The sequence below is a fragment of the Balaenoptera ricei genome, chromosome 16 (assembly GCF_028023285.1).
Source record: "Balaenoptera ricei isolate mBalRic1 chromosome 16, mBalRic1.hap2, whole genome shotgun sequence".
In the NCBI taxonomy this organism is placed as follows: domain Eukaryota; kingdom Metazoa; phylum Chordata; class Mammalia; order Artiodactyla; family Balaenopteridae; genus Balaenoptera; species Balaenoptera ricei.
Window position 1 is genome coordinate 67204026 of NC_082654.1, and position 26034 is coordinate 67230059.

The 26034-nt window shown below is 37.2% G+C and overlaps 2 protein-coding genes across 4 annotated transcripts in view; one reads left to right on the plus strand and one right to left on the minus strand.

Moving 5' to 3' along the window:
* CTNNA3 (catenin alpha 3) overlaps positions 1-26034 on the plus strand; it is a 1736704-nt gene that overhangs the window by 957587 nt on the left and 753083 nt on the right. For all 3 annotated transcript variants that reach the window (XM_059899110.1, XM_059899112.1, XM_059899111.1), the window contains 2 exons: positions 3577-3657; positions 18953-19105. In XM_059899110.1, coding sequence (XP_059755093.1) covers positions 3577-3657; positions 18953-19105 — 234 coding nt within the window. The remainder of the gene's footprint in view (positions 1-3576; positions 3658-18952; positions 19106-26034) is intronic.
* Positions 14861-15431, minus strand: LOC132350656 (DNA polymerase epsilon subunit 3-like). Its single transcript, XM_059899998.1, has one exon. It carries the CDS (start codon positions 15343-15345, stop codon positions 14905-14907), a length of 441 nt encoding a protein of 146 aa, XP_059755981.1. The 5' UTR covers positions 15346-15431; the 3' UTR covers positions 14861-14904.

The window sequence follows — 26034 nt, forward strand, 5'->3', positions numbered from 1 at the left end:
TATTTTATTCTCAAATAAAAGGTGACATATAAAAGTAGGAACTCATTATACATTTGAATAAACAAAGATATGTTTTAGAACAGTGCTGTTTAATACATCTTTCTGAGATAAGTATTCTGTATATGTGCTCTACAGTACAGTAGCCACTAGACACATGTGACGATTGCTCACTTTAAATTAAGAAACTGAGGAATTGAATTTTTAATGCTATTTAATTTTAATTAATTTACATTTAAATTTGAATAGCCACATATGACTGGTAGCTATCATATTGGACAGCCCAGTATTAGAAAGTTCTCCAGCAGGGTCCCAACAGGAAACAGATGGAACACTCAAATTCAGATAACTCAAGAAGAGTTTATTTATAAAGTGACTTTTTCCAAACGTGTGGGCAGCTTTAGGGAATCACATGAGAGAGTGCCGTTAACTGTGATAGTTATATGGGAGCAATGGTGAGGCAGAATTCATGGAAAGACTCATAGTTAAGATTATAAGTCTGGATCACATTGGGACAGTTTTTATAATATTCAATAATAATTTTAATGAGATTTAATTGAATGAAGTCTATACTCAGATCTGTTCTTTTCAATATAGCTTTTCCTGGCAGTTTATTTACTGATGAAGAATGTGATTGCTTTCCCTATACAGTGCTGATCTGTACCGTGTTTTCTGAGTTTTTTTGCCCCCGCCCTTTACTGTAAGTGGTACCTTTTCCATTAGCAGGGCTATGCTGACCTAATGATGGCTTCTGTTAAGGCTTCCTTTGAGGAGCATCTTCTCTTCTGAGCAAATGCAGGCAGGCTCTGACTGTTATCTGTGGTTATGTTTTAATATCCTGCCCTTTTTGTCCCTTACCTCAGCACACAGAATTCACCTTCAGTCCTAGCTCATTGCTTGATGATTTGTTAAGGCTTTGAAAACAGAAGGAACGAGGGCTTTTAAGCAGGATGGGGCTATTTCTCCTTGCTTTATTTATTTTTATGCCGTGCAAAAGTAATAAAAAGGCATAAAATGGCTTGACTGAGCCAAATACATCTGGATAAATAGAGCAAGGACCCAGTAAAAATCTGGGGGTGAAAAAAAAAGAAAGGTGGGGGAGGGAGGCTGAGAGGCAGGCAAGAGAGAAGGGAAAACTGTATACTTCTTGAAATGAGAGTGACTTTCTTTTATTACCTGGAGAACAAAATGTCTTTGACCCAATGAAACCTTTCAAACTAAGGTGAAGCTCTGCGTAGAAATTAGGAAATCATCTTTATAGTCCTTATTTAATCTCTTCATGCTGTCACCCCCTGTCATCCTTTATTAAAGTTTTCTATGCCATTGCTGTTAGCTCCGCGAAGGTTGACATCTTTTAGTTGTTCTGATGAATCACATCACAGAAACTATTGAGTTTTTACGACCAGCTCAACAGAAGTCTTTCATATTATTCCTGATGCTTTGTGTGCGTTGGGGGTGGGAAGTGTCTCTTTGTCTGTCCTACTCCTGCCTCCTTTTGACTGTCTCTGCTTCTGTGAAGTGGAAAGAGACAACCAAGAGCTACCACTGCCTTAAACTGGAGAATAAGGGATAGATTCTTTAGGTAAAATGAGAACCTGTCTTACAGCCCGTTGTGTATCGGTGGCAATCCGAGTAATTGCTACCATTGCTTTATTACTCTGACATTCAGAATTTTATTTCTCTCTCCTATTCCTCCCTTCCTCTTCTTCCCACTTCCTTCACTAGACACAGTCTCCATCATGCACATGTTGCACACTCACTCTCACAAAGAAAATGTGGTAAAGGACTTAATAGCCCTCTACTGTGTTTCCCCTTAGGAGGTATCTGGAGATGCGTGGGGTCAATTTTTGTCTCTCATAGTGCCTGGGCATTGTTATTGGAATTTAGTAGACAGGGGTCCCTGGATGCCACACATCTTGCAGTGTACAGAATGGGCTCAGATGATGGTGACTTTCCAATCATAAATATCATTAATGCTACTGCTGAGAAAAACTAGGTCTAACTGAAGTTTAGGTGGGTACCAACAACCTCAGCTAGTAGAGGATTTAGCTGTGCCTTGAGCAGATGCTAAAATCTCTTCCAGAATCTAGTAGGTTCTTAATAAAACTATGTTGTGTTTTGAATCAAGTTGTTCACTTATAAACTAGTCAACACTATTTAATAAGTTCTATACACGTTACTTTCAGGAATAAAAAAAAATTAAGATATACTTGCCAACATCAAGATTTTAACAATATCGTAAAGGCGATGAACATGTACAGAAACTCAATGAGCATTTTAGGAAATTTTCGAAATGCTATTGGAAAAGGAGAGGTGAGGGTTTACTTTTGAGCAGAGTTGTTGGGGGTAACTCTGCGTGGAAACTATTGAGAAACAGGTAGGATTTTAATAGGGAGTTATTTTGGGAGACACTTGCTGTAGTAAGAGGTACATTATATGTAAGAACTTGGGAGAAGAGATAGAAATGTATAGAAATATTGTTACTGTAAAGGATAGTACTTGAGAAGATGTGGCAGAAGATAGGACTAAAAACATAGATTAGGATAGAGAATAGATGGTCTTGGATTTCTTTTAAAGGAGTCTTTCCACTTGAAGGTATGGATTTATGTGTGAGTTTAGCCATTGGGAGTAGTGTATGGCATGCTGCCTAATGGTCTATACTTTATTTCAATGTCCCTCTTCATAGGGTCCATACTATAAACTCCCTCAGGTATCAGCTGCTTAAAACTTGCTTTCCCGATTTTCAAGTTCTCCTCTAAAGAGCTCTTTCAGTTTATTATTTTAAATGGTAGCAATATTCCTAGAGGTGAATCACATAATGATTTTTTTCAATCTCTTTTATATAAGATATCACTGAAAAAGTATGATTAGATTCAATTCGGTTGTCTCCCACAAAAGTAATATGTAGAAAATACCAACCAAGGTGACTCTCAGTGTGATTAATAGCCTAAAGATTTAGGTTAAGGATATAACAGAGAGAACTGTTCTGCTTAAAGGTGCTGCACAAATTATCTCAAAGAGCCAAAAACAGCGTCCAGTTTTTACTTGAAACAATTTGTTCTTGGAATATTGTCAGCTAAAATTGTGGTCAACTTTTGCAAATTGTATGAATTTGCACTGCATATTTTATTTAGTGTTAGCAAAACTCCAATATGGCTCTGCATAACTTACACAATACACCATGAAAATGACTTCAGAAACTCCCACAGAAGTTGACAAATTGGGCATCTAATGCTTTTAAGCTAATTGCATGCTTAGTGGTTAAAGAGTCGACTTGTAAAGAGTGAAGATCAGGGTTTCTTGGAGATAATGCTCTGCCTACTGCCATACTGAATGCAGCCCAGCACTATATCAGAAATATTACAGAAGCTTAAAGAAGAAAATAATGTGAACTTTAATCAGCATTTGACTTACTTGTAAGTGAAGTACTCATGAATCATATGCAATATCATAGCAGTTTTGAGACCTATTCTTGAATTTTCAAGCTGTTATTTTCAGGAAATTTAGAAAGCAAATTTCTAAGTGATAAAGAGTAATTTGATACCATTGCTTATGCCACTTTTTTTTTCTCCCTTGCAGACTGGAAAAAAGGAAAGGAGTAATACCTTGAATATTGCAATAGAAAACATGTGCAAGAAGACAAGAGACCTTCGCAGACAGGTGAGTGAGAAGAGAAACACGGAGACAAACACCAAGCAAAAGGAACCTTTTTTTCTTCTTTTTAAATTAATTTAGAACACAAAACAAGAACAATAAATATATACTTTCCACATTTACATACCTCAACTGTTTTTGTGGCAAACGTAAAATAGAAGAAAGTGACTTAATATTAGGAAGAGTTACATTCAAATGCTGGCCCTGCCATCATCATCTGTGTGATCTCAGGAACAGATTTCACCTTTCTGAGCCTCTCTGAACCTATAAAATGGAATTAATAATACACGATAGGGCTGAAATGCCTCTGAGTGCCTGGTACATAGTAAATTTTTAGAGAATGTTGGTAAATTGATTCTATTACATTAAAAACTGAGTTTATTATCCAAATGCTTAGAACAAACAGTTAGCAATTAAGAGACCCTACCAATTTCCCCTTCTAACTCTTTTCAGGATGCTTCAAAAATTAGTTTCTGTTTAAGTTAAGGCTACTTTTAACCTTAGGTCATCAGGAACATAGGATTAGAAAGGATTTCATTAAATAATTTAGAAGTCTAGTGTTATGCCACAAGTTCAAATTTTTTCCTCCAGAAATATGAAGATTTAGCTATTTTCAAAGACCTTTGCTTTCCATTCCTTTCCACTATTTAATAACCGGAGTTCTTTTTCATGTACAGCTTTAACTTGGTCACTATTAACACATAAAAGTGGGGCAAAAACTTTTCAACCATAAACTATTAATGCAATATATTATTGTAATTTAATGGGAAGATTTAGCAAAATGGCCTGAGCAGTGTTTTAATTCAGAAGTAGATTTGGAAGTGGAATAAATAGGGATCCCCAGCCAGGTAATATTAGTTGTGTAAAAGCACAATTTTGAAGGCTGGGAAAATTCCAATTTCTCAACTTTATGGCCTTAATGGGAATTCTCTTTCTAGTGTTAGCACTTAAAATCATGGAATGTAAGAGTTGGAAGGAACTTAGCACAACCTGTCTCATGATGCAGATGAGAAAGCAGGTTAGTGTAGTGAGGTGACCCACCTAAGGAGGAAGGGGACTGAACCTACACCCAGTCATAACCTACACCCACTTCAGGAACTCTCACCCTCAGGACTGTCCTCCCTGTTAGTTGTACGACTTTCATTCTCTACCTTCTTCAGTATTTCTACCCCATCTGCTCCTCCCAAGACTTGGAAAAGTTGTTACTATGAGCTATTAACAACTGTGTCTTTCATTCTGGTCTCATCCCTCTAGATTTCCTTCAACAAAGTTATGCACAAAGACCTGATGTACATTTATACCTCCAATGCTTTTGGAATCATTATTTTTCTTAAAAAAAAGTTAAAATAAAGCAATCCTTTGTGTGTAGGATTACCAGATTTAGCAAATCAAAGTACAGGATGACCAGTTAAATTTGAATTTCAGATTAGCGGCAAACAAATATTGCATGGGGACATAATTATGTATAAAAAATAGTTGCGTTGATCTGAAATTCAAATTTAACCAAGAATCTTGTATTTCATCTTGCAGTCTTACTCTGATTTCCACCTCACATCATCAGTGAGACAGAGAAACAGCAAGGGGATTACTAATACTTTTCTTCATAGTAAGAGGATGTTTCTAGCTCCTAGAGAACTACTGTGTTCCAGAGTTATGAAAATTCCCTGTGGTTTCACAGGTCACATCTTCATTTTTTTGGTTAAGTATTGCTGCTTAACAAACCACCATAAACAATAGCAACCATTTTACTGTTTCATGATTCCATGGGTTGGCTGGGGTGCGGGTGGGGCTGTTAGGGGGTCCATTTCTGTAGTATTTTCACTTGTGGTCTCGCAGGTAGTGGTAGTTCAAATGGTGTCCGGGTTCAGGGCTTGGTATTTGAGGCCTCGGTTCTTCTTCTTTTTCTCTCTCTCCACGTGGTGTCTAATCCCCTAAGGCCCCCATTCAGGTGGCTTTTCTCTCTATCAGGGGAGCCTGGATTTCTTACATGTTGGTTCAAGGCTCCAAGAAAGGAGAGATGGAAGTTGACAGGCTTTCTTAATGCCTGAGCTCCAAAGTCACTAGGATGTTTTTGCCTCTGCATTCTATAGATCAGAATACTACAAACCCTGCTCCAGGTCTACAGGACAAAGTAAAAGCACTATCTCTTATGGGAAAAGTGGCATGTGTCTATAGGAAGATGGGATTGTTAGGAGCTGTCTTTGGAGACATCCATGGTCTTCTGTGTGAGTTGAGGTAGTTGCTATGATTTGTTCTCAGTATCCACACTTGCCTTCCCAAGAACTTCATTTTCCATCCCGATGTTTATGCTTGTGGCAATAATACAAACTAGTTTAAACAACATGAGTCATCTCCACCTCTTCTTGCAAAATTTATTAAGCAGTTTGTTTTAAGCACCCTCTATATACTGTACTTTTCACACAGGAAGGAGAAAGTCCCTATCCGTACAGTGTTTTTCGTTGGAATATTTAATGTTCTTTTCTTGTTCTAGATATGTGTTTGTTTGTTTTTAGTAGGCTTTGTTTGTTTTTTTCCTATCTCCCTGCTCATTCATCTTAATTCCTTTGCTTACCCATGGCTTGTCCATTGGCAACACAGAAGCATTTTAGCTCAGAGAATCAATGGACTTCATCTGTGAGGAATGAGATAGATTTCTTAAACATAGCTGGGAAGAAGCAAATTATACATTTTGGGGTAATAACATGAATGTCCTACAGGTGATTTACTGTTTTTTTGTTTCAAATAAACAAATTGTCTTTTCTTGCTCTGTGACTTCATTGCCTGTTGCACTAGAGAGCAAAGACAAAAGTCCTTGGCATTGTGTTTCAGAATTTCTATAATTTGGCACCGACTTAATCCTCATAATTTTTTTTTTATTTTGCTATAAACTTTATTTATTTTTTAATTTAATTTCTTTTTTACATCTTTATTGGAGTATAATTGCTTTACAATGGTGTCTTAGTTTCTGCTTTATAACGCAGTTAATCTGCTATAAATATACATATATCCCCATATCTCCTCCCTCTTGCATCTCCCTCCCACCCTCCCTATCCCACCCCTCTAGGTGGTCACAAAGCACAGAGCTGAGCTCCCTGTGCTATGTGGCTGCTTCCCACTAGCTATCTATTTTACATTTGGTAGTGTATATATGTCAATGCTACTCTCTCACTTCATCCCAGCTTACCCTCCCCCCTCCCCGTGTCCTCAAGTCCATTCTCTACGTCTGAGTCTTTATTCCTGTCCTGCCCCTAGGTTCTTCAGAACCATTTTTTTTTTTTTTTTTTAGATTCCATATATATGTGTTAGCATATGATATTTGTTTTTCTCTTTCTGACTTACTTCACTCTGTATGACAGGTTCTAGGTCCCTCCATCTCACTACAAATAACTCAATTTCGTTTCTTTTTATGGCTGAGTTATATTCCACTGTATATATGTGCCACATCTTCTTTATCCATTCATCTGTCAATGGACACTTAGGTTGCTTCCATGTCCTGGCTATTGTAAATAGAGCTGCAGTGAGCATTGCAGTACATGACTCTTCTTGAATTATGCATTTCTCAGGGTATATACCCAGCAGTGGGATTGCTGGGTCATATGGTAGTTCTATTTGTAGTTTTTTAAGGAACCTCCATACTGTTCTCCATAGTGACTGTATCAATTTACATTCCCACCAACAGTGCAAGAGGATTCCCTTTTCTCCATACCTTCTCCAGCATTTATTGTTTGTAGAGTTTTTGATGATGGCCATTCTGACTGGTGTGAGGTGATACCTCATTGTAGTTTTGATTTGCATTTCTCTAGTGATTAGTGATATTGAGCATCCTTTCTTGTGTTTGTTGGCAATCTGTATATCTTCTTTGGAGAAATGTCTGTTTAGGTCTTCTGCCCATTTTTGGATTGGATTATTTGTTTTTTAAATATTCAGCTGCATGAGCTGCTTGTAAATTTTGAAGATTAATCCTTTGTCAGTTGCTTCATTTGCAAATATTTTCTCCCATTCTGAGGGTTGTCTTTTCGTCTTGTTTATGGTTTCCTTTGCTGTGCAAAAGCTTTTAAGTTTCATTAGGTCCCATTTGTTTATTTGTGTTTTTATTTCCATTACTCTAGGAGGTGGTTCATAAAGGATCTTGCTGTGATTTATGTCATAGAGTGTTCTCCCTATGTTTTTCTCTAAGAGTTTTATAGTGTCTGGCCTTACAATTAGGTCTTTAATCCATTTTGAGTTTATTTTTGTGAACGGTGTTAGGGAGTGTTCTAATTTCATTCTTTTACATGTAGCTATCCAGTTTTCCTAGCACCACTTATTGAAGAGGCTGTCTTTTCTCCAGTGTATATTCTTGCCTCCTTTATCAAAGATAAGGTGACCATATGTGTGTGGGCTTTCTATCCTGTTCCATTGATCTATATTTCTGTTTTTGTGCCAGTACCATACTGTCTTGATTACTGTAGCTTTGTAGTATAGTCTGAAGTTAGGGAGCCTGATTCCTCCAGCTCCGTATTTCTTTCTCAAGATTGCTTTGGCTATTCAGGGTCTTTTGTGTTTCAATACAAATTGTGAAATTTTTTGTCCTAGTTCTATGATAAATGCCATTGGTAGTTTGATAGGGATTGCATTGAATCTGTAGATTGCTTTGGGTAGCATAGTCATTTTCACAATGTTGATTCTTCCAATCCAAGAGCATGGTATAACTCTCCATCTGTTTGTATCATCTTTCATTTCTTTCATCAGTGTCTTATAGTTTTCTGCATACAGGTCTTTTGTCTCCATAGGTAGGTTTATTCCTGGGTATTTTATTCTTTTTCTTGCAAAGGTAAATGGGAGTGTTTCCTTAAATTCTCTTTCTGATTTTTCATCATTAGTGTGTAGGAATGCAAGAGATTTCTGTGCATTAATTTTGTATCCTGTTACTTTACCAAATTCATTGATTAACTCTAGTAGTTTTTTGGTAGCATCTTTAGGATTCTCTGGGTATAGTATCATGTCATCAGCAAACAGTGACAGCTTTACTTCTTTTCCAATTTGGATTCCTTTCATTTCATTTTCTTCTCTGATTGCTGTGGCTAAAACTTCCAAAACTATGTTGAATAATAGTGGTGAGAGTGGGCAACTTTGTCTTGTTCCTGACCTTAGAGGAAATGGTTTCAGTTTTTCACCATTAAGAATGATGTTGGCTGTGGGTTTGTCATATATGGCCTTCATTATGTTGAGGTAAGTTCCCCGTACACCTACTTTCTGGAGGGTTTTTATCATAAATGGGTGTTGCATTTTGTCAAAAGCTTTTCCTGCATCTATTGAGATGATCATATGGTTTTTCTCCTTCACTTTGTTAATATGTTTTATCACATTGATTGATTTGCGTATATTAAAGAATCCTTGCATTCCTGGGATAAGCCCCACGTGTACATGGTGAATGATCCTTTTTAATGTGCTGTTGGATTCTGTTTGCTAGTATTTTGTTGAGGATTTTTGCACGTATGTTCATCAGTGATATTGGTGTGTAGTTTTCTTTCTTTGTGACATCTTTGTCTGGTTTTGGTATCAGGGTGATGGTGGCCTCGTAGAATGAGTTTGGGAGTGTTCCTCCCTCTGCTATATTTTGGAAGAGTTTGAGAAGGATAGGTGTTAGCTCTTCTCTAAATGTTGATAGAATTTGCTTGTGAAGCCTTCTGGTCCTGGGCTTTTGTTTGTTGGAAGATTTTTCATCACAGTCTCAATTTCAGTGCTTGTGATTAGTCTGTTTATATTTTCTATTTCTTCCTGGTTCAGTCTCGGAAGGTTGTGCTTTTCTAAAATTTGTCCATTTCTTCCAGGTTGTCCATTGGCATGTAGTTGCTTGTAGTAATCTCTCATGATCCTTTGTATTTCTGCAGTGTTGGTTGTTGCTTCTCCTTTTTCATTTCTAATTCTATTGATTTGAGTCTTCTCCCTTTTTTTTCTTGATGAGTCTGGCCAGTGGTTTATCCATTTTGTTTATCTTCACAAAGAACCAGCTTTTAGCTTTATTGATCTTTGCTATCATTTCCTTCATTTCTTTTTCATTTATTTCTGATCTGATCTTTTTGATTTCTTTCTTTCTGCTAACTTTGGGGTTTTTCTGTTCTTCTTCCTCTAATTGCTTTAGGTGTAAGGTTAGGTTGTTTATTTGAGATGTTTCTTATTTCTTGAGGTAAGATTGTATTGCTATAAACTTCCTTCTTAGAACTGCTTTTGCTGCATCCCATAGGTTTTGGGTCATTGTGTTTTCATTGTCATTTGTTTCTAGGTATTTTTTGATTTCCTCTTTGATTTCTTCAGTGATCTCTTGGTTATTTAGTAGTGTGTTGTTTAGCCTCCATGTGTTTGTATTTTTCACAGATTTTTTCCTGTAATTGATATCTAGTCTCATAGCATTGTGGTCAGAAAAGGTACTTGATACGACTTCAGTTTTCTTAAATTTACCAAGGCTTGATTTGTGACCCAAGGTATGATCTGTCCTGGAGAATGTTCCATGAGCACTTGAGAAGAAAGTGTATTCTGTTGTTTTTGGATGGAATGTCCTATAAATATCAATTAAGTCCATCTTGTTTAATGTATCATTTAAAGCTTGTGTTTCCTTATTTATTTTAATTTTGGATGATCTGTCCATTGGTGAAAATGGGGTGTTACAAGTCCCCTACTATGATTGTGTTACTGTTGATTTCCCCTTTTATGGCTGTTAGCGTTTGCTTTATGTATTGAGGTGCTCCTATGTTGGTGCATAAATATTTACAATTGTTATATCTTCTTCTTGGATTGATCCCTTGATCATTATGTAGTGTCCTTCTTTGTCTCTTGTAATAGTCTTTATTTTAAAGTCTATTTCGTCTGATATGAGAAGTGCAACTTCAGCTTTCTTTTGATTTCCATTTGCATGGAATATCTTTTTCCATCCCCTCACTTTCAGTATGTATGTGTCCCTAAGTCTGAAGTGGGTCTCTTGTAGGCAGCATATATACGGGTCTTGTTTTCGTATCCATCCAGCCAGTCTATGTCTTTTCGTTGGAGCATTTAATCTATTTACATTTAAGGTAGTTTTCGATCTGTGTGTTCCTATTACCATTTTCTTAACTGTTTTGGGTTTGTTATTGTACATCTTTTCCTTCTCTTGTGTTTCCTGCCTAGAGAAGTTGCTGTAGCATTTGTTGTAGAGCTGGTTTGGTGGTGCTGAATTCTCCTAGCTTTTGCTTGTCTGTAAAGGTTTTAATTTCTCTGTCAAATCTGAATGAGATCCTTTATAAGTAGAGTAATCTTGGTTGTAGGTTTTTCCCTTTAATCACTTCAAATATGTCCTGCCTCTCCCTTCTGGCCTGCAGAGTTTCTGCTGAAAGATTGGCTGTTAACCTTATGGGGATTCCCTTCTGCTTGTCTTTTTCTTTTCTAGAGGATTTTTCTTCACACTGGACTTTAAATCCTTAAAATGATAGTTATGACAACATCTCTCATTTAGCAAATGCTTTCTACCCACTGTAGTCCTTACAGTATTGATTTTTATCCCTGGAACAAGAAATAATGCCATAGTATGACTATCTCAATCTCTCAGGTGAGTCAATTTACTGAACATCACCCAGCTAACTGGTAGAGCCAAGGTTTCAGCACAGGTCCATCCATCTAACCCCAGCCCAAATTTGTAACCACTATGCCAGGGACCAGGGATAATGACCTATTCACCTTCAGAACTTCTAGTGCGTAATACACTGATTTTACTATTATAAATGTTTTTCTTCCTTATTATTTATTTTACATGTTTTTAGAATTTCAATTTTCTTGTTCCTTTAATCTCTTTCCTCATTATTTATTTGAGAACTGCACACATATTAAAATTCTTAAGGAAGATTTTAAACCTCCTTTACTTCATTAAAAAATTAAAACAATCAAATATATTCCATTTCTACTAAATTATGCAGAGTGAAACAGATATTTGGTTTCACTAAAGGCAGGTTAAAATTTTTATATATATTGAGAAATAATTGTCTATTTCATAAATGCCAAAATAAAGACTTAAGGTATGTGAAATAAAATAGGATTCTGGTGAAAACAAACAAAAAAACACAACAATTTGATTGATTCTTTAGCTGCTGAGTTGTTGAATTGCTATAGTCATCTCTTTTCCATGTTGGTAGTACCGGTGCCACACTCAGCAAAATATGTTTAGGCTCTTGTACCTTCTCCTCCTCATTCTTGTCATCAAATAATATTAAGTATCCATAAAATACACATCTCATTAAATTGGCACAGTAGGTATATGCTGAATTAATTATTAAGTGATTTAGTTCCTATTAGTTAATTGAGTTTTGAAAGTCATATTTTGCTCTTTGACTTAGAATTAAAGTGGCATTAATATGCACAAATATAAGTTTTATACTTCCCTGAGGATGATTCTTTTCTATAACACTTTCTCTTCTTTCCATTCCTCTTCCACACAGTTTCATTTTTTCTGTTCCCTTATTTGGTGGTGGTTAGAGGGTGGGCAGGTCTTTCTTACAGTTTGCACATACAGCTGTGACTTTTGGAATTCTATTGTAGAGAAATATTTTATCTGAGATCCCAAACCACTTACATCAGTGGTAATGTACAATTTAAATGAAAAAAATCCCATATGAATATGTCAGAACATATAAAGGAAATTACTTAGCATGGCATTCAGGGTCTTCCATATTTTGTCCCTATGTTCATTTATGGTCTGATCTCATAATATTTCCTCTTTCATGGTCAGCCATAATACAGGAGATAGCAGAATTAAACCCAGTGGTGTGCAAAGCAGAAGTGGCAAAGTGTGATCACCAATGGGTAGTTTATGTAAGACATCAGAGTCTATTACTTGCTACGCGAACGAACAACACTAACACCAGATAAATGTGTCTATATTGGATTCTCCTGAAAGCAGATCCTGAGACTGGGGCCTTTATTTGGTCATTTATTTGAGAGGCACTTCCAAGAAGCAAGTGTAAAAGAATATCAAGCGTAAGAGAACAGGCAGGGAAGGAGGAAGGGATACACTATTGAGGTCACCACTATAGGCAACAGTTGCTTAAGGACCTCTGAGAAGAGACAGAATGCCTCCCAGAATTGTCTGACCAATAGATGGAAGCTGGGAATTTTATCCAGTAGCTCCCATACCCATTGGTTGAGGGTTGCTCCCAGTAGTATTGACTCTCTAGAACTTTGAGGCTGTTTGTGCTTGAGCTGAGAATCTCACAGAGACTTGGAGCAGGCCCTGAAAAAGAGTAACAAAAAGAAGCATGGAATGCACTCGAGGTGGCATGTCTTTGGAGGACATGGAACTGTCCCCCACAGCAACAACTGAAATCAGAGACTGGTCCAGTGGATGAGATGTAAAGTACCAAAGGCCTCTAATGTAGCCTATAATCATAGCTATGAATGTAATGGTAAATGATCAGGAATCAGTAAGAGAGAGAATCTTGTGAGAAAACTGTGGGTTGGTTGCATTAATTGTGCTATTTGTTGTTTGCATGGGTTGAAGATGCTTTCAAAGGGGAAGATATTTCCCTGCCTGCTGATTGTTTGCTATCTCTTAAGCATATCACTCATGTCTAACAGAAGTCACCAATTTCTGGCCATTTCCTTCTGTCATCTTTTAATCTTTTTGTCTGAATTTTGTTCTTTTACCTGAAATACCTTTCACTATTTCCATTGTGCCTAATGAGACCCTATTTCAATCTTTTCTCTACCGCCACATTCCAGTCACACTAGATACTTTTGATTCTGGAGGATCCCTCTGTTTTATTTGCTTATGATAGTCTCTATTCCTAGAATGTGATGCTTGCCATCTCCCAGCTCCAACTCTTAACATCCTAATCACTTTTTTTTTTCACTTTTAACAGGAATTTTTATTTATACAAAGCATTATAATTTTCTCAGTATTCTTCATTCATTTATCAACAAACTTTCCACTGTATTCATTTAACAAATTAACAGTGTCACACTACATTTCACTACCTTTCAATCTCCAAGCACTCAACTTAGAGACGAACAAAAAAGTGCTCGAAGCACCAAATGGAAAGAGAAGAAAACTAGGAAAGGTCAACAGAGATACTTCAGAAGCAGTTAAAGGGGATGGGTTAGGGGAGGTATTAGATTCCTGAGCACCATCAGATTTCCCTTATGGTTCAGAAAGGTTTACAAAATCATTTTTAAAAGACATGAGATTAGAACTAGGGAATCAGAGGAAACCACACTTTGGGATGTTAAGCAGGTCATTCAAGTCCCTGGATTGGGAGAAGTGAGAAAAAGAGGGACAGAGAAAGTGGGAATGGGGAGCAGAGGAGAGGCAGAACAGAGACAGGAGGTGAGAAGCACAGAGGGAGAAAGTTGTGCCTAGAAGAAATAAAGTCTGGAACTTGTCATGAATTGGAATAATGAAAAGCCAAGTCACAAGTCTAGGAGATGGACTACAAGAAGAGAAAGCCTGGAATTTTAAACCTTCCAGGAGGTGACAACAAATCCTGAAGCTGTACAGTCGCAGGCAGTAAGGTGCATTTAAGACTAAACCATCTGTTTTACAAGAGTAAGACATTGTCAACCTTGCCTGACTAATTCTACTCTGTTGATTTAAAAGCGTTATGCGCCGAGAACATAGCAACCCAAGCAGGTAACATGCGTATAGGCAATACAGAAGGGGTCCAAGCCAAGTGGGTCTGTAGAAACCAAACTTCAATTAATGTTACTGTCAAGGGAGGAGACAATAGAACAAATGTCATTGTCTCTCGAACCCTTATAGTAATTTCCTAAAGCTAAGCCATTCTGATCACCTGAAATAAGCTAGTATTGCCAAATACTGTACAATCAAATAGGCTGACCATGATCAAACCCCAATTTTTCCTGAGCCTTGACTGCCTCTGTGATCTGGAACACAGTCGGCAGCATGGAAGTTATTATTACTTTTTTGGGGGGGTGGGGAGGGAACTGGGGATCAACAACTGCCTAACTATACGTGTAAGTAAACAAGAGAGATCAAATTGACCAATTAAATTAGCTGTTCAGAATCTCTCTTGCCAAAAAGTCATAACCTTGCGACTAATTAAGCAAAACAGGATTCCGCTACTCAGATGCTCCGAGTCTGGGAAGCGCTGGTTTTGATGATAATTCTGATGATAATTCAGTTTTTATTTCGATCTTCTGCCTAAGACTACTCTGCCCAGCACGAAAAACCTTCACACAAATGTGTACGGCGTTTCAGAGTGGTACCTTCCGAGCTGCGTCTCCCCATCCTCTTCAGTTGTCCACTTCCTCCTCTTCATTCTGTTCTTCTTCCTCCAGCCTTTCCTCATCTTCATCGTTGTCCTCATCCCTGCCCTTGTCTTGCTCTTCCGAATCCGTTTTTTTGTCTTTGTCCTTCTTCTTTTGCTCTGAAGCTTCCTTGCCTTTTTGCTTCCTCCTATAAGCTTCCGGAGCTTCTTTTAACGGGGTCACGAACCGCTGAAACTCCATCTCCTCCAGGGCGGAGAGCACATCGCTGGCATTCAGTGTCTTGCGTTTCCCTTTCATCGCGAAGTTGTTGGCACAGGATGTGGCGTACAGCACGAAGACGCTGGCGGCGCGGGAGATGGCGCTCCGGGCCTCCTTGGAGATGCTGACACCGTCCGGGAGTGCCTCCTTGATGATCCTGGTGATGACGGCATTGGGCAGGTTTAGGTCCTCGGGCCTCTCCGCCATTGCCGCGGCCGGGGCCCGGGCCTCGGACCTCCTCTTCAGGCCGCTACGGCGTCCGGACTTCCCGCGTCGCCACGGTCTGACCCAACGAGGCTTCCGTCGCGCCCCGCGTTGCCCACACAGTGTCCCACAGTTCCCCGCGCGCCATAACCTCCCTCCTCCTCCAGCCCCGCTTCCGCCTCCAGTGGCCGGTGCTTCCGAGCTTTCTACGCTGCCATGGTTTTGGCTCGAGGAGCTTCCGTCCGGCCTCACCGGCACCTGGCGTCCCTTCCCAGGCTCGTTTCCCTGCTTCACGCCACCACCATATCTGGAACTTGCTTAGCAAATGAGGTATGGCTCACTGGGCTTTCCGTCCCTTTCCCTAATCACTTTTTAAAATGGAATACATATGTCTCATCCTTACAGAAGCCTTCTTAACTATGAGAATCAGTCAGCTGTTTATTTGTTTGCACTTCTTTTAAGATACTCATCAAACTCATTGTATATCTCTCCCTCCCTAATAGTTAGCCTGTCTTTGTCATACTGGCATTCCCCAAGTTGCCTAGAATGTTGCTTTGCCCTTAGATAGAAAGCTCAAAATGCATTTGTTAAATTGAATGAATATGCAACTACAGAAGATTCGTTTTGCTTATGATATTTGCCAGTGTCTTCTATCAGGTAATTTCAGCCCATTTTCCAACAGAATTATGAAAACATTGGCATAGATCTTATTTGAAAGCCCTTTTTCCAGTCCTTCTGTCTTGTCCTACTGAACATAATATCACACCTCCGTGGTACCCTTTTCTCAGTTATTGTGTTGTGTAGTTAGCAACATGCCTTAGAAAAAAGCAAAAAACGTGTTCCTAATTTGGTTTAGTTTTTTAAAAAATAATTTAGTCAAAGAGTTTATTTATTCTTTAATTAATAGTAAATCAGCTATACCTCAAGCCTCAGTTCTGCAACATATTTCAACATTTGTATATGGGATGATGGATTGAATGAATAGCAGGGAAAATATAGTTGAAAACCTTGAAGAAATAAAAAAAAAGAACAGGGGAGTAAATGCCATTAAAATGAAGGGAACGCAAGGTGGCACCACTGAGGGGAGATGCATGGACCAGAGCAAATGTATTCAGTGCTTGAAGAAGATTGCTGCAATTATTCAAGTATTTACAAAAATTGGCACAATCTAAGACAGTAGTTATTTCTATCTCTATCATTTTTATATGGTGATAAATCAAAACGTATTTTTTTAAAGCATAAGAGGACAATCTGACTTTCTGAGTTTAGTTTTAGTTGGTAACATACGTCGAAGTCTTTTATATGAGAAACAATCCCTCTTTAAACCTGTATCTCAGTGTAGTTAATACCAAGTCTTACTTCTTCATGTGACAATCAAATTACTAGAAACAGGAGTTTATTCTGTCTCCACCTGTTCATCTCCCATTCACTCTTCAAACCATAGCAATAGGACTCCTGCTCCCACTTTTCCACCAAAACTTCTTAATAACCTGCTAGTGGTCAAATCCAATAGAGAAGTCTTGGTTCTTTTAATTTAACTTATCTTTAACATAATACTCTGAACCCTTTTATCGTCTTGAGATTTCTTTGCTGTCAGTCTCCTGGTTTTTCTTTATTACAATATTTAATGACACTCCTCCACTAGATTATAAGGGATCATGTGTTTCCAACTTGACATTTTTCACAATACCTAGCTCTTGGTAGAAATGTAAGGAAATGGTGTTCAGAAAGACTTGTTGAATTGAATGAGATCAAATACACAGAAAAGAAGATTCAACACATCCATAATGTGGGTGTTATAATTGTGTCTGGTAGGATAAGTTCATTTGAAGAGCATTGATACAGAGGTTTATTTGAAAGTTTTCCTTCCAGCTGTTGGGTCATTTCCTCTCTTTGTTTCTTGGCCATCATCTCAGCCTCTTTTTAGGTCCTACTCTCCATCTGCACGACTACCATAAGTGGTAATATTTTTCAAGATTTTATTCTTGGACATCTCACTGTGCATCTCCCTCTATATGATTCTCTTCACCTCCTTGGCTTGAATTACCTCCCATATGTATGCTGTATTTCAGTCACATATCTCTAATGTAAATCTCCTCTTAGCCCCCCTTCTATATGTCCTGGTTACAAATGAAGGAAGAAAAAGATAAAGGGGAGGGATGGTCATTGGAAACAGCTCCCCTTCTGAGAGATTTCTTCTACTTTTCTCTTATGTACCTGGAACTAAAACAACTTGTATTTCTCAGCTCAACTCCTAACTTATGATCTCTTGCCTGACTTTCCTGGTCCACTGTTTATGGACATCAAACTGTTCATTCACTCAAGGTCTTCCCCTTGCCTTGTAAACACTTAGCACTCTACACCCTGTCCAAGTAAGTGCTCAGTAAATGTTAATTAGTTGCTATTAGTGTTTTGCTGTTCTGCATGCGAAGCAGAATCTTTCCTTGGGGATCTTCCTACTGCCTTTGTGAAATTGTTGATAGCCATAAAAATGTCACAGTTCTTCTGAGAAAGCTCCACTATCTTAGACAAAGGTATTTTTCTCCCCCCAAATCTATAATTATTATGGATTTATTATCCTACGATTGTTATAGGAAGAGAGACAGTGGGGTTTTTTTCATGTAGCTACATCATTTAACCCCTTGAAAATATATTAATTCTAATGTAATCCAAAACTAAATGTCTGCTGGTTTTAAAAAATATTCTAAAATATAATTTTCACAGAAGGCAAATTACAAATTCCCTGCCTGATAGCTATTCATATCCTTATTACAGAGGTTATTAAATTGAGGGAGATGACCAAAAACTTTGGAGCCATTCATAATCATTGACATTGTTAATGAAACATTTCAAGATATTGTGATCTTTAAGGACTCAATATTATATAAATACAGTGCATTAATTTTCCAACTCAGTTTTAAATTTCAGAAAATATCTGCTGAGTAGAGTAATTGCCTGATTGTCATTTATAAGCTTACACATAATCTAATTTAAAGGAACTAATTGTAGTAGAATGTTATACTTGTTTAATAATTTAAGGTGTGAGGGCAAGAACGGTTAATGCAAATGGAGAAAATTGGACATCAAACTCATTTTTTATTTTCCTTGCTCTATTAATCTGTTACCAACTGGCATAATCAGTGGTCTAACTTGGTTTAATTACCTTGAAGTCTACAATTTAGCTAATCAAAATTTATCATGAGTTCTTCCAACAAAGTAGAAAACATTTTATAATTTTGTAATTATGAAAATACATGATGTACAATGTTGCTTGTACACATGCATAAACATTACAATAGTGCAATTTCTTTGAGGGAAAAATACAGTACTATCACTTATAATCTGACCTCTGGGCTAAGTACAATTTAAGAAAAAGATAGTAATTTTTGAGAGCAAGAGAGCTATTTGCTCGATGATTTTTTTTCTTGGATATTTAGCTTGTTTTAGCTTTGTAAGTGACATTCATGCAGTCTTAAATATTATGATTTTAGAGACTGCAAAAATATATATAAAAGAAATTTTGTAATTACTGAGATTGTAAAAATAGGAAATAACAAGACCTATTTCTTGAAAAAAAAAAAAAAAACCTGAATTTTTTATTTCTCCTCAGCTCCGTAAGGCTATTATAGATCATGTGTCAGACTCCTTTTTGGATACGACAGTCCCACTTTTGGTTCTCATTGAAGCTGCCAAGAATGGCCGGGAAAAGGAAATAAAAGAATATACTGCGATATTCCGTGAACACACCAGCAGGCTTGTAGAGGTGAGTGTGCTAGAACTGTAACTACTCTAAATCCAGGAGAACAGGGCTCTCATTCCGCATTTATAGCTGAATTGGATTCAAATACAAACTTTTGTCCACTTATAGCAAATGAAGCAGAGTTGGGCCAAAGTACTACGAAGGTATGTATGTCAAATTGTATAAACTATCCCCCATTGGCTTTGAAAAGGAGCAAGTTATTTAGAAAGAATTATGAAAATGTGATCGATATATTTTCTTAATGTGTATTTTTTTCAGAGCTACACACACATACACACACACACAAACCTGGTTAAACACAGGTTTTATCCTTACAAATACTTTCTTCCTATTCTAACTTAAAAGTATTAGATGCTTTCTCTCATGCCACTTTATTGTTCCTCTCCCATCTTTTCATGGTTGTTACTCTTTCAGCCTTTCAGATCATATTCAACTATGAAACATGACTATAGAACATGAATGTAGGGTATACAGGGATAGAGAAACCCAGAATAATTAAGTAGGGATAGTGGATTTGTCCATGTCACAATAGAGGCAAGAGGAGATGATAAAACTGTAATTCCCTCCTGCTTGGAAACTGGAAACATGGAAATGCCCCATGATTTGGGGGGCAGAGGGGCATATTGCTGAAGGAGCTATGAAGTGCTGGGCGATTCCTAGAAGACAGGTAGTGGAATTTACTGTCTTATGGACATCAATAATACAGCCACGGTAGAAGAGAAAGCCTGAATGGAAGAATGCCTAACCCCAGTAAAGTGACAGTACTCGCAAGGCCAGGAAATACTGGAAGGAAGGGGAAAATGTGGTTGACCAGATCCTTGTACTAGAGCGAAACACTGCTGGTACCCATCAGTGTGACTCTGTCAGTTGCTCATGGCTTGTGTCAGTACTCATTGTCAGTGCCTGTGCCTGCGCTATGCTGATTATTGAATGTTTCGACTGCCACACCTTCCTATATAGGCCGTGAATTCTGTGGTGAAATATGTGTTTGGGGGCCCAGATTGCTTGTAAAACTTGTGTGAGAAATAGTCCCCACTTGAATTAGAAACGTTGTATAGTAAATGTTCTATACAACGTTTACTAAAGTAGAGGACTTTTCCAACATCTTTAACGTGGATCGACTGGGAAGGAAGTTTCCGATGTAGCTAGCACTTCCACTGGGTCCCAGTCTTCACATCTAGAAAATAAGAGTGGATAGATAGATGATTACTAAGATAATTTCAGCCCTAAAACTGCCCCACCTACGACTTTGAAATCTTTGAACTTGCCAAGAACTCTGTGAGACAGGGCAGCTGATATAATTCCCATTGGCCTTACGTGGAAGTAGAAATACAAAACCTAAAACAAGCTAATGAGAGTCGAAGCTGGTTTCCAGGTTTACCGTGTTTAACTAATTCATTCAACTATTTATTATTTATCTAGTTTTATTTATTCCTTCTTGTACTCATTCCTCAAATATTTACTATTTCCAAAGGAAAATGTTAAAAATTAAAAGAGAGCAGAACAGAAGCAGCAGGTCATTAAAGGCACCTAACTAACTGTGGCTACTAAATATCATAAACCTATTGTCCAGAAATGTGTTTTCTAAGCTGAAGGAACACCAAATTATGAAAATAACTTTTTTGGTGAAATATTCTGAAAGTAAAAGTTGGTTTCTGCTAATAACGTTGGATCCTTATTCCTATTTTTCAGTTTAGTTTCTAATGAAACATAAATCTCATGAGGTGCTCAGTAAAGGACTCCTTGATCCCACGATTTTGGGAAAAAAGTTCTATTTCTCCTCTTGGAGATTTTACATATCTGAAAAATTCAGATATAAAGAAATCTCTTTAAGTCAGAATTTCCCCAAATCAATTTATCTGAAGTACTCTTTCTTTCATGATGCTTATTAATAAGGCACTGCCTTCCACAAAGACTTGAGAATACTACCTTATTTTATTACCAAATGATAGTTTATTACTATGTAGATAGAGCTCTAAGAATCTATTTTAAATGTTTAAGGATTTTGAAAATTCTGTAGTTCATGTGAATATGAAACAATAACAGATTTTGGAATTTTGAGCTACTAGGGGACTGAGAATGGGTCTTATTCAACTCTTGGTTCCCCTAACACATTATAATGAGATTATGCTGGCTTTGGAGTCTTCCAGTTCTCACTCTGATATTACTTAGAAACTTGTCTTCAGTTCCAGTAAGCTTTTACTACTTAACGAACCATCCCCAAACTTAGTGCTTAGAATAATCATTTATTATTCTCTTACTGATCTGCAGGTTGACTGAGCAGAGCTGGGCCGTTCTCACATAGGGTCTCTTTCGTGTGCTTGTTGTCAAATATTGGCTGGGGATGGAACCCTTCAAAGGTTTGATTTGGCTGGACAAGCAAGGTGGTACATTCACATGATTGAAAGTGCATGCTAGCTGTCAGCTGGGAGCTTAGCTGTGGTTGTCAACTGGAGCACCAGCCAATAAATACATGGCCTTTCCATGTGGCTTCAGCTTCTCACAGCATAGTTTCTGGGTTCTGAGATGAGAACCCTTGCTCCCAAGAGCAAGCCAGAAACAGGAAGTAGAGCTGACATTCTCTTAAGGCCTGGGCCCAGCAGTTGGCAGAGTACAGCTCCCACTGTACTTTATTGATCAGAGCAATCACAGAGCCTGCCCAAACACAAGGGGAGAAGAGGCGGCCTGAGACTCCACCTCTCTCTGGAAGGAGCAACAGAGTATTTGTGTCCACCTTTAATTTACACGTCTTTTCTTAGGGCTTCATTTGCTTTAGCTGTAGAGTGAAGGTTAAACAAGATAATGTCTAAGGCCACTACCAGTTTCTAAAATTGTAAGATCTGACAAATACTTTTCACAATTGAGAGACTCCTAGCTCTCTAAGTGATATAGACATAGGAGAAAATGAAAATGGTTTTTAAGTATACTGCTCAAACACTAAATTGTTTATATATATCAAGAAGGAAAAAAAAAGAGGGCTGCTTTTATCTCCCAGGAAAATTCTTTTTTGAAAGGAGCTGTCTAACCAAAGCAACAGAGAAAATCATCATTAATTTACTACAAACATTGCGATAGAAGTGTCTGGGGCAGAGTCTGAGGAAATAAGAGAGCTAAAATACATCAGTTTCAGAGGACATTGTGAGTTCACTTTGTATGGATTGGTTGCCGGTCTTCCACGTCCCTTTTCCTTACCAACCACCCCCCTACACAGACAAGCACATATACCCATCTTATTCCCAAGCTGGGTTATTTGACATAGCAGGGCAGATTCGGTACTAAATGACTTCAAGAAAAAGCTATTTTCAATGTGTTTGGGTTTTGATACCTCAACTATGTGTGTCAGAGAAATCTAAAATCTAAAAGTGAACTTGTTGAAGTAAGACTTAAGTGGGAAAAAAAAAGTCCATTTTTAAAGAATTCCTATCAGATCTTTGAAGAAAAAGTCCATGCTGTTAAAGGAATGCTTTAGATAATGGTTAACTTGTAACTTTTATGAAAGGGATAGTGAAAAGTAGAACTGAACACAAAGCAAAAACACAAAGCCTTAAGAAATTCTGTCAGTAATAATTAGAAAACAAAAAGGATTTGGAGTATTGGAGAAAGAATGAGAATGCAGAGCAAAGTGGCCAATAAATTGGGCCTGAACATTCCCATTCTGTAGTGAAGTCATGTCTGTTTTATTACCGTGTAGTAAGTTTAATATAAAATGACCATTGGTGAAATGATGGTTATAAAACCCTGGGCAGTACCAGTAACTGGAGAACTTAGATCCTTGTGGCTAATTTTATCTTACTTATGTTGAATTAAGTAACTGTTATGCAAAGCTTTTCCTACTTTGAACATCCAAGTTAGTCTGTGTTTTTGGATCCACCAAGGCACAATAAGAATGAGACGCAGGAGTCGAGGTTGGCATTTTAAAAATTAAGCTCACATAGTGATTAGCAGTTAATGACTAATGTGCTTATTGAATTGTGCTCCCCAGTACTTTGATCTTGCACTGATGGTGTCTTAGGGCACCATTAACTCTACTGGTTTCCACCAATAATACCTAATAAACAAGAAGTTTAAAATATTAATTTTATCTTAAAAAGAAAAATATTCAGTAATTCTAGAGGGTAAGGATTTTATTTTTTATTGCTTTAAGCTTCCCCTAATAGCAAGGTCTATAAGCTAGTTCTCAATAGATCTGTCTTGAATGAAGAAACACATTCTTAACACTCGCTCAGTTTTCTTTCTCTCTAAAAAGTTGACGATGAGGATTCCAGTAACTGGACTTGACATATATGCCTGATCCCAATTATCTGAGTACCTCCCTACTCTGTTGTACAAAGATACTTTAAAATAATACTATACAATGATATTAGCAAATGGCTTTGCCATGAATTATCAAAAGCAGACAGACACTATAAACCCTGCTCCAGATCTCCTTCAGAAGGAGTTTGTGACAATTTGATAACATCTTTAAAGAACTTTGCCCACTTCAGAGATAAAGTTTGTAACTTTAATGTGGTAATGTAACTACTATTCAGAAGAATACCATTATATATTCAATAAAGACACTGTTTTTATAATGGCTATTATTTAATATTACTCTAAAATTAATTTTTAAAAACTCCACTATTATTTCTGAATCATATTACAATTTGTTCTCAGCAAGTCAATTCATGCTGAACACTACAGTTGCTACCAATTAAATGGTAAAATCTTCTGTTTATTCTATAGATTTTGTCATCTTAATTATTATTAAGCATGCCAGTGTTAATGATCAAGGCCTGAAAATTTCCTGTGAATTAGTGAAGTTTCTCTATGTGAAAAACCAGCTTCGTCAGTGCTTTGACTTATTCATCAAAAATTCATCTGTCTTGATGTACCTTATTTTAGTAAGTTTCATGGGAGCCTTTCATCAAAAAGGAAAAAGTGGGTGGACATTTAATTATAATACTTCCCTCCAACCTACAAAGCTGATTGTTCCCACTCGCAAAATGGCAAGCCACATTTAGCAAAGCCCCAGTGCCAAGAGAGAAGACTTTAGAGGGGGACTCTTGCTGTTTGCAAGAAGTGCTCGTTGCTATCAGCTCTACTAATATCGTTGCGTTTTGACAGAATGCTGTTCAAATGTCACGCATTGCTTTAATTGATCATCTGTTATCAAATAAGGATATGTTTGGTTATAAATAAATCAAGCTTTTAGAGACCCATCCCATTCTTCCTTCTTTCTCGCCCTCGACAAGAAAAAAAAAATGGAAAAAAAAAAAAGAACAAACCCATATTTACACTTGTACACAAACCAACAACTGTTCTACACAAACCAACAACTGTTCTCAGTGAGCATCTTGGCAGCTCTCCTCTTTTGGTGGGAAAAGGATATTATAGCTAAGTCAGAAATTCAGAAATTGTTTTGCTTGTATAGAATAGAGCACACAGGTGTGACTGCCCACTCCCTGGATTAGAAACTGCTCAGCATTTTAATCTTCTTTTAGTTAAAAGACATGATGACTATGATTCTTCAAAGCCTAGCGTGAAAGCACAGTGAGTAACCTTTCCATGTTTTAGAGGTTTCTTTATAAATTTTCTATTCATGGTCTTTGGAATACAGGGAAAGTTTAGTGATACAATTATAGACAAGTCAGAGACTTTCTATAGTCAAGTGTAGGTATTTTTGAATAGAATATTAGTGTTTTGAATGGAATATTTTTGAATGGAATATTAAGAGGAGAAACAAAACTATATGGGATTAGAGTAGTTTGGAAATTCAGCATGAAGTAAGCAATATTTACATTAAACCTTAAAAACTAGTCAGGAGTTGGATATGAAAAACTAAAACTCCAAGTGGAGATAACAGCATGAATAAAGAATAAAATGAAATCTAGATTGTTAAACTGGCTGGAACATAAAGTGGGATAGCAGTACTTGATGAAGAGCCTTGAATATTTGAATGCCAGGGTGAAGAAGTTAGATTTCATCTTATAGAACTGGATCCAGTAATGGATTTGGAAAGCAGCAGTTGCTTCTCAGCAGGGAAGGATCTCAAGGGAAGTCATATTGTGTGGTGGCTATTTTGCATCCGAACATAAAAATTTCTAACCCCCCCAAATTGATTTGAATCTCATGAACATAAGCTAGCATTTTAAAATGACTGGATTTAAAACCTATTTATTATCCTACAGTAAATAGAAGAAAACTAGTTTTAATAATGAAATTGGAGCAGAAAACAAGTGTCCCGGGACCTAATGGCACTAGATTGATGTTATACAATAGAAATAGAAGGCAGGTCACATACATAATTTTAAATTTTCTAGTAGCCGTACTAAAAAAAGTAAAAATAAACAGTTGAACTAATTTTAATATGTTTTATTTAATCCAGTATACTCCAAATATTATCATTTTGACATGTAATCAATATAAAAACTATTAATGAGATGTCTTACATTTTTTGGTACTAAGTCTTAGAAATCTGGTATAGATTTTATACTTACAGCCTATTGTAATCTAGACTAGCTACATTTTAAGTGCATAATAGCCATAAGTGGCTCATGGCTATGTTTTAGATAGTGCACTTCTAGATAGATGATTAGCAAGTTGAGGACAAGAGTGTATTCATTCATTCATACATTCATTCATTTAACAAACATGTCTTCAGTGCCTACCATGTGCCATGTACTGTGCTGGACTCTGGGACTCTAGACCCTTTGTTTTTGTTTCTCTGGCCTGATATACAGTAAGTACAACATTCAATAAAGCATTGTTGAGTGAATTAGTATAAAAAATGAAGTAGAATGTCCATTAATCCTATAGGAGATCTTAAAAGATGGTAACAGTATGAGTTACTGAGTAAAGTGTGAAATATGGACACTTTCTTGATGTTCTTGGGAAAGTGACTTAGTATCTCTTGTATATGTCCTGTAAAAGACATACTCCATTGTAAAGTGAAG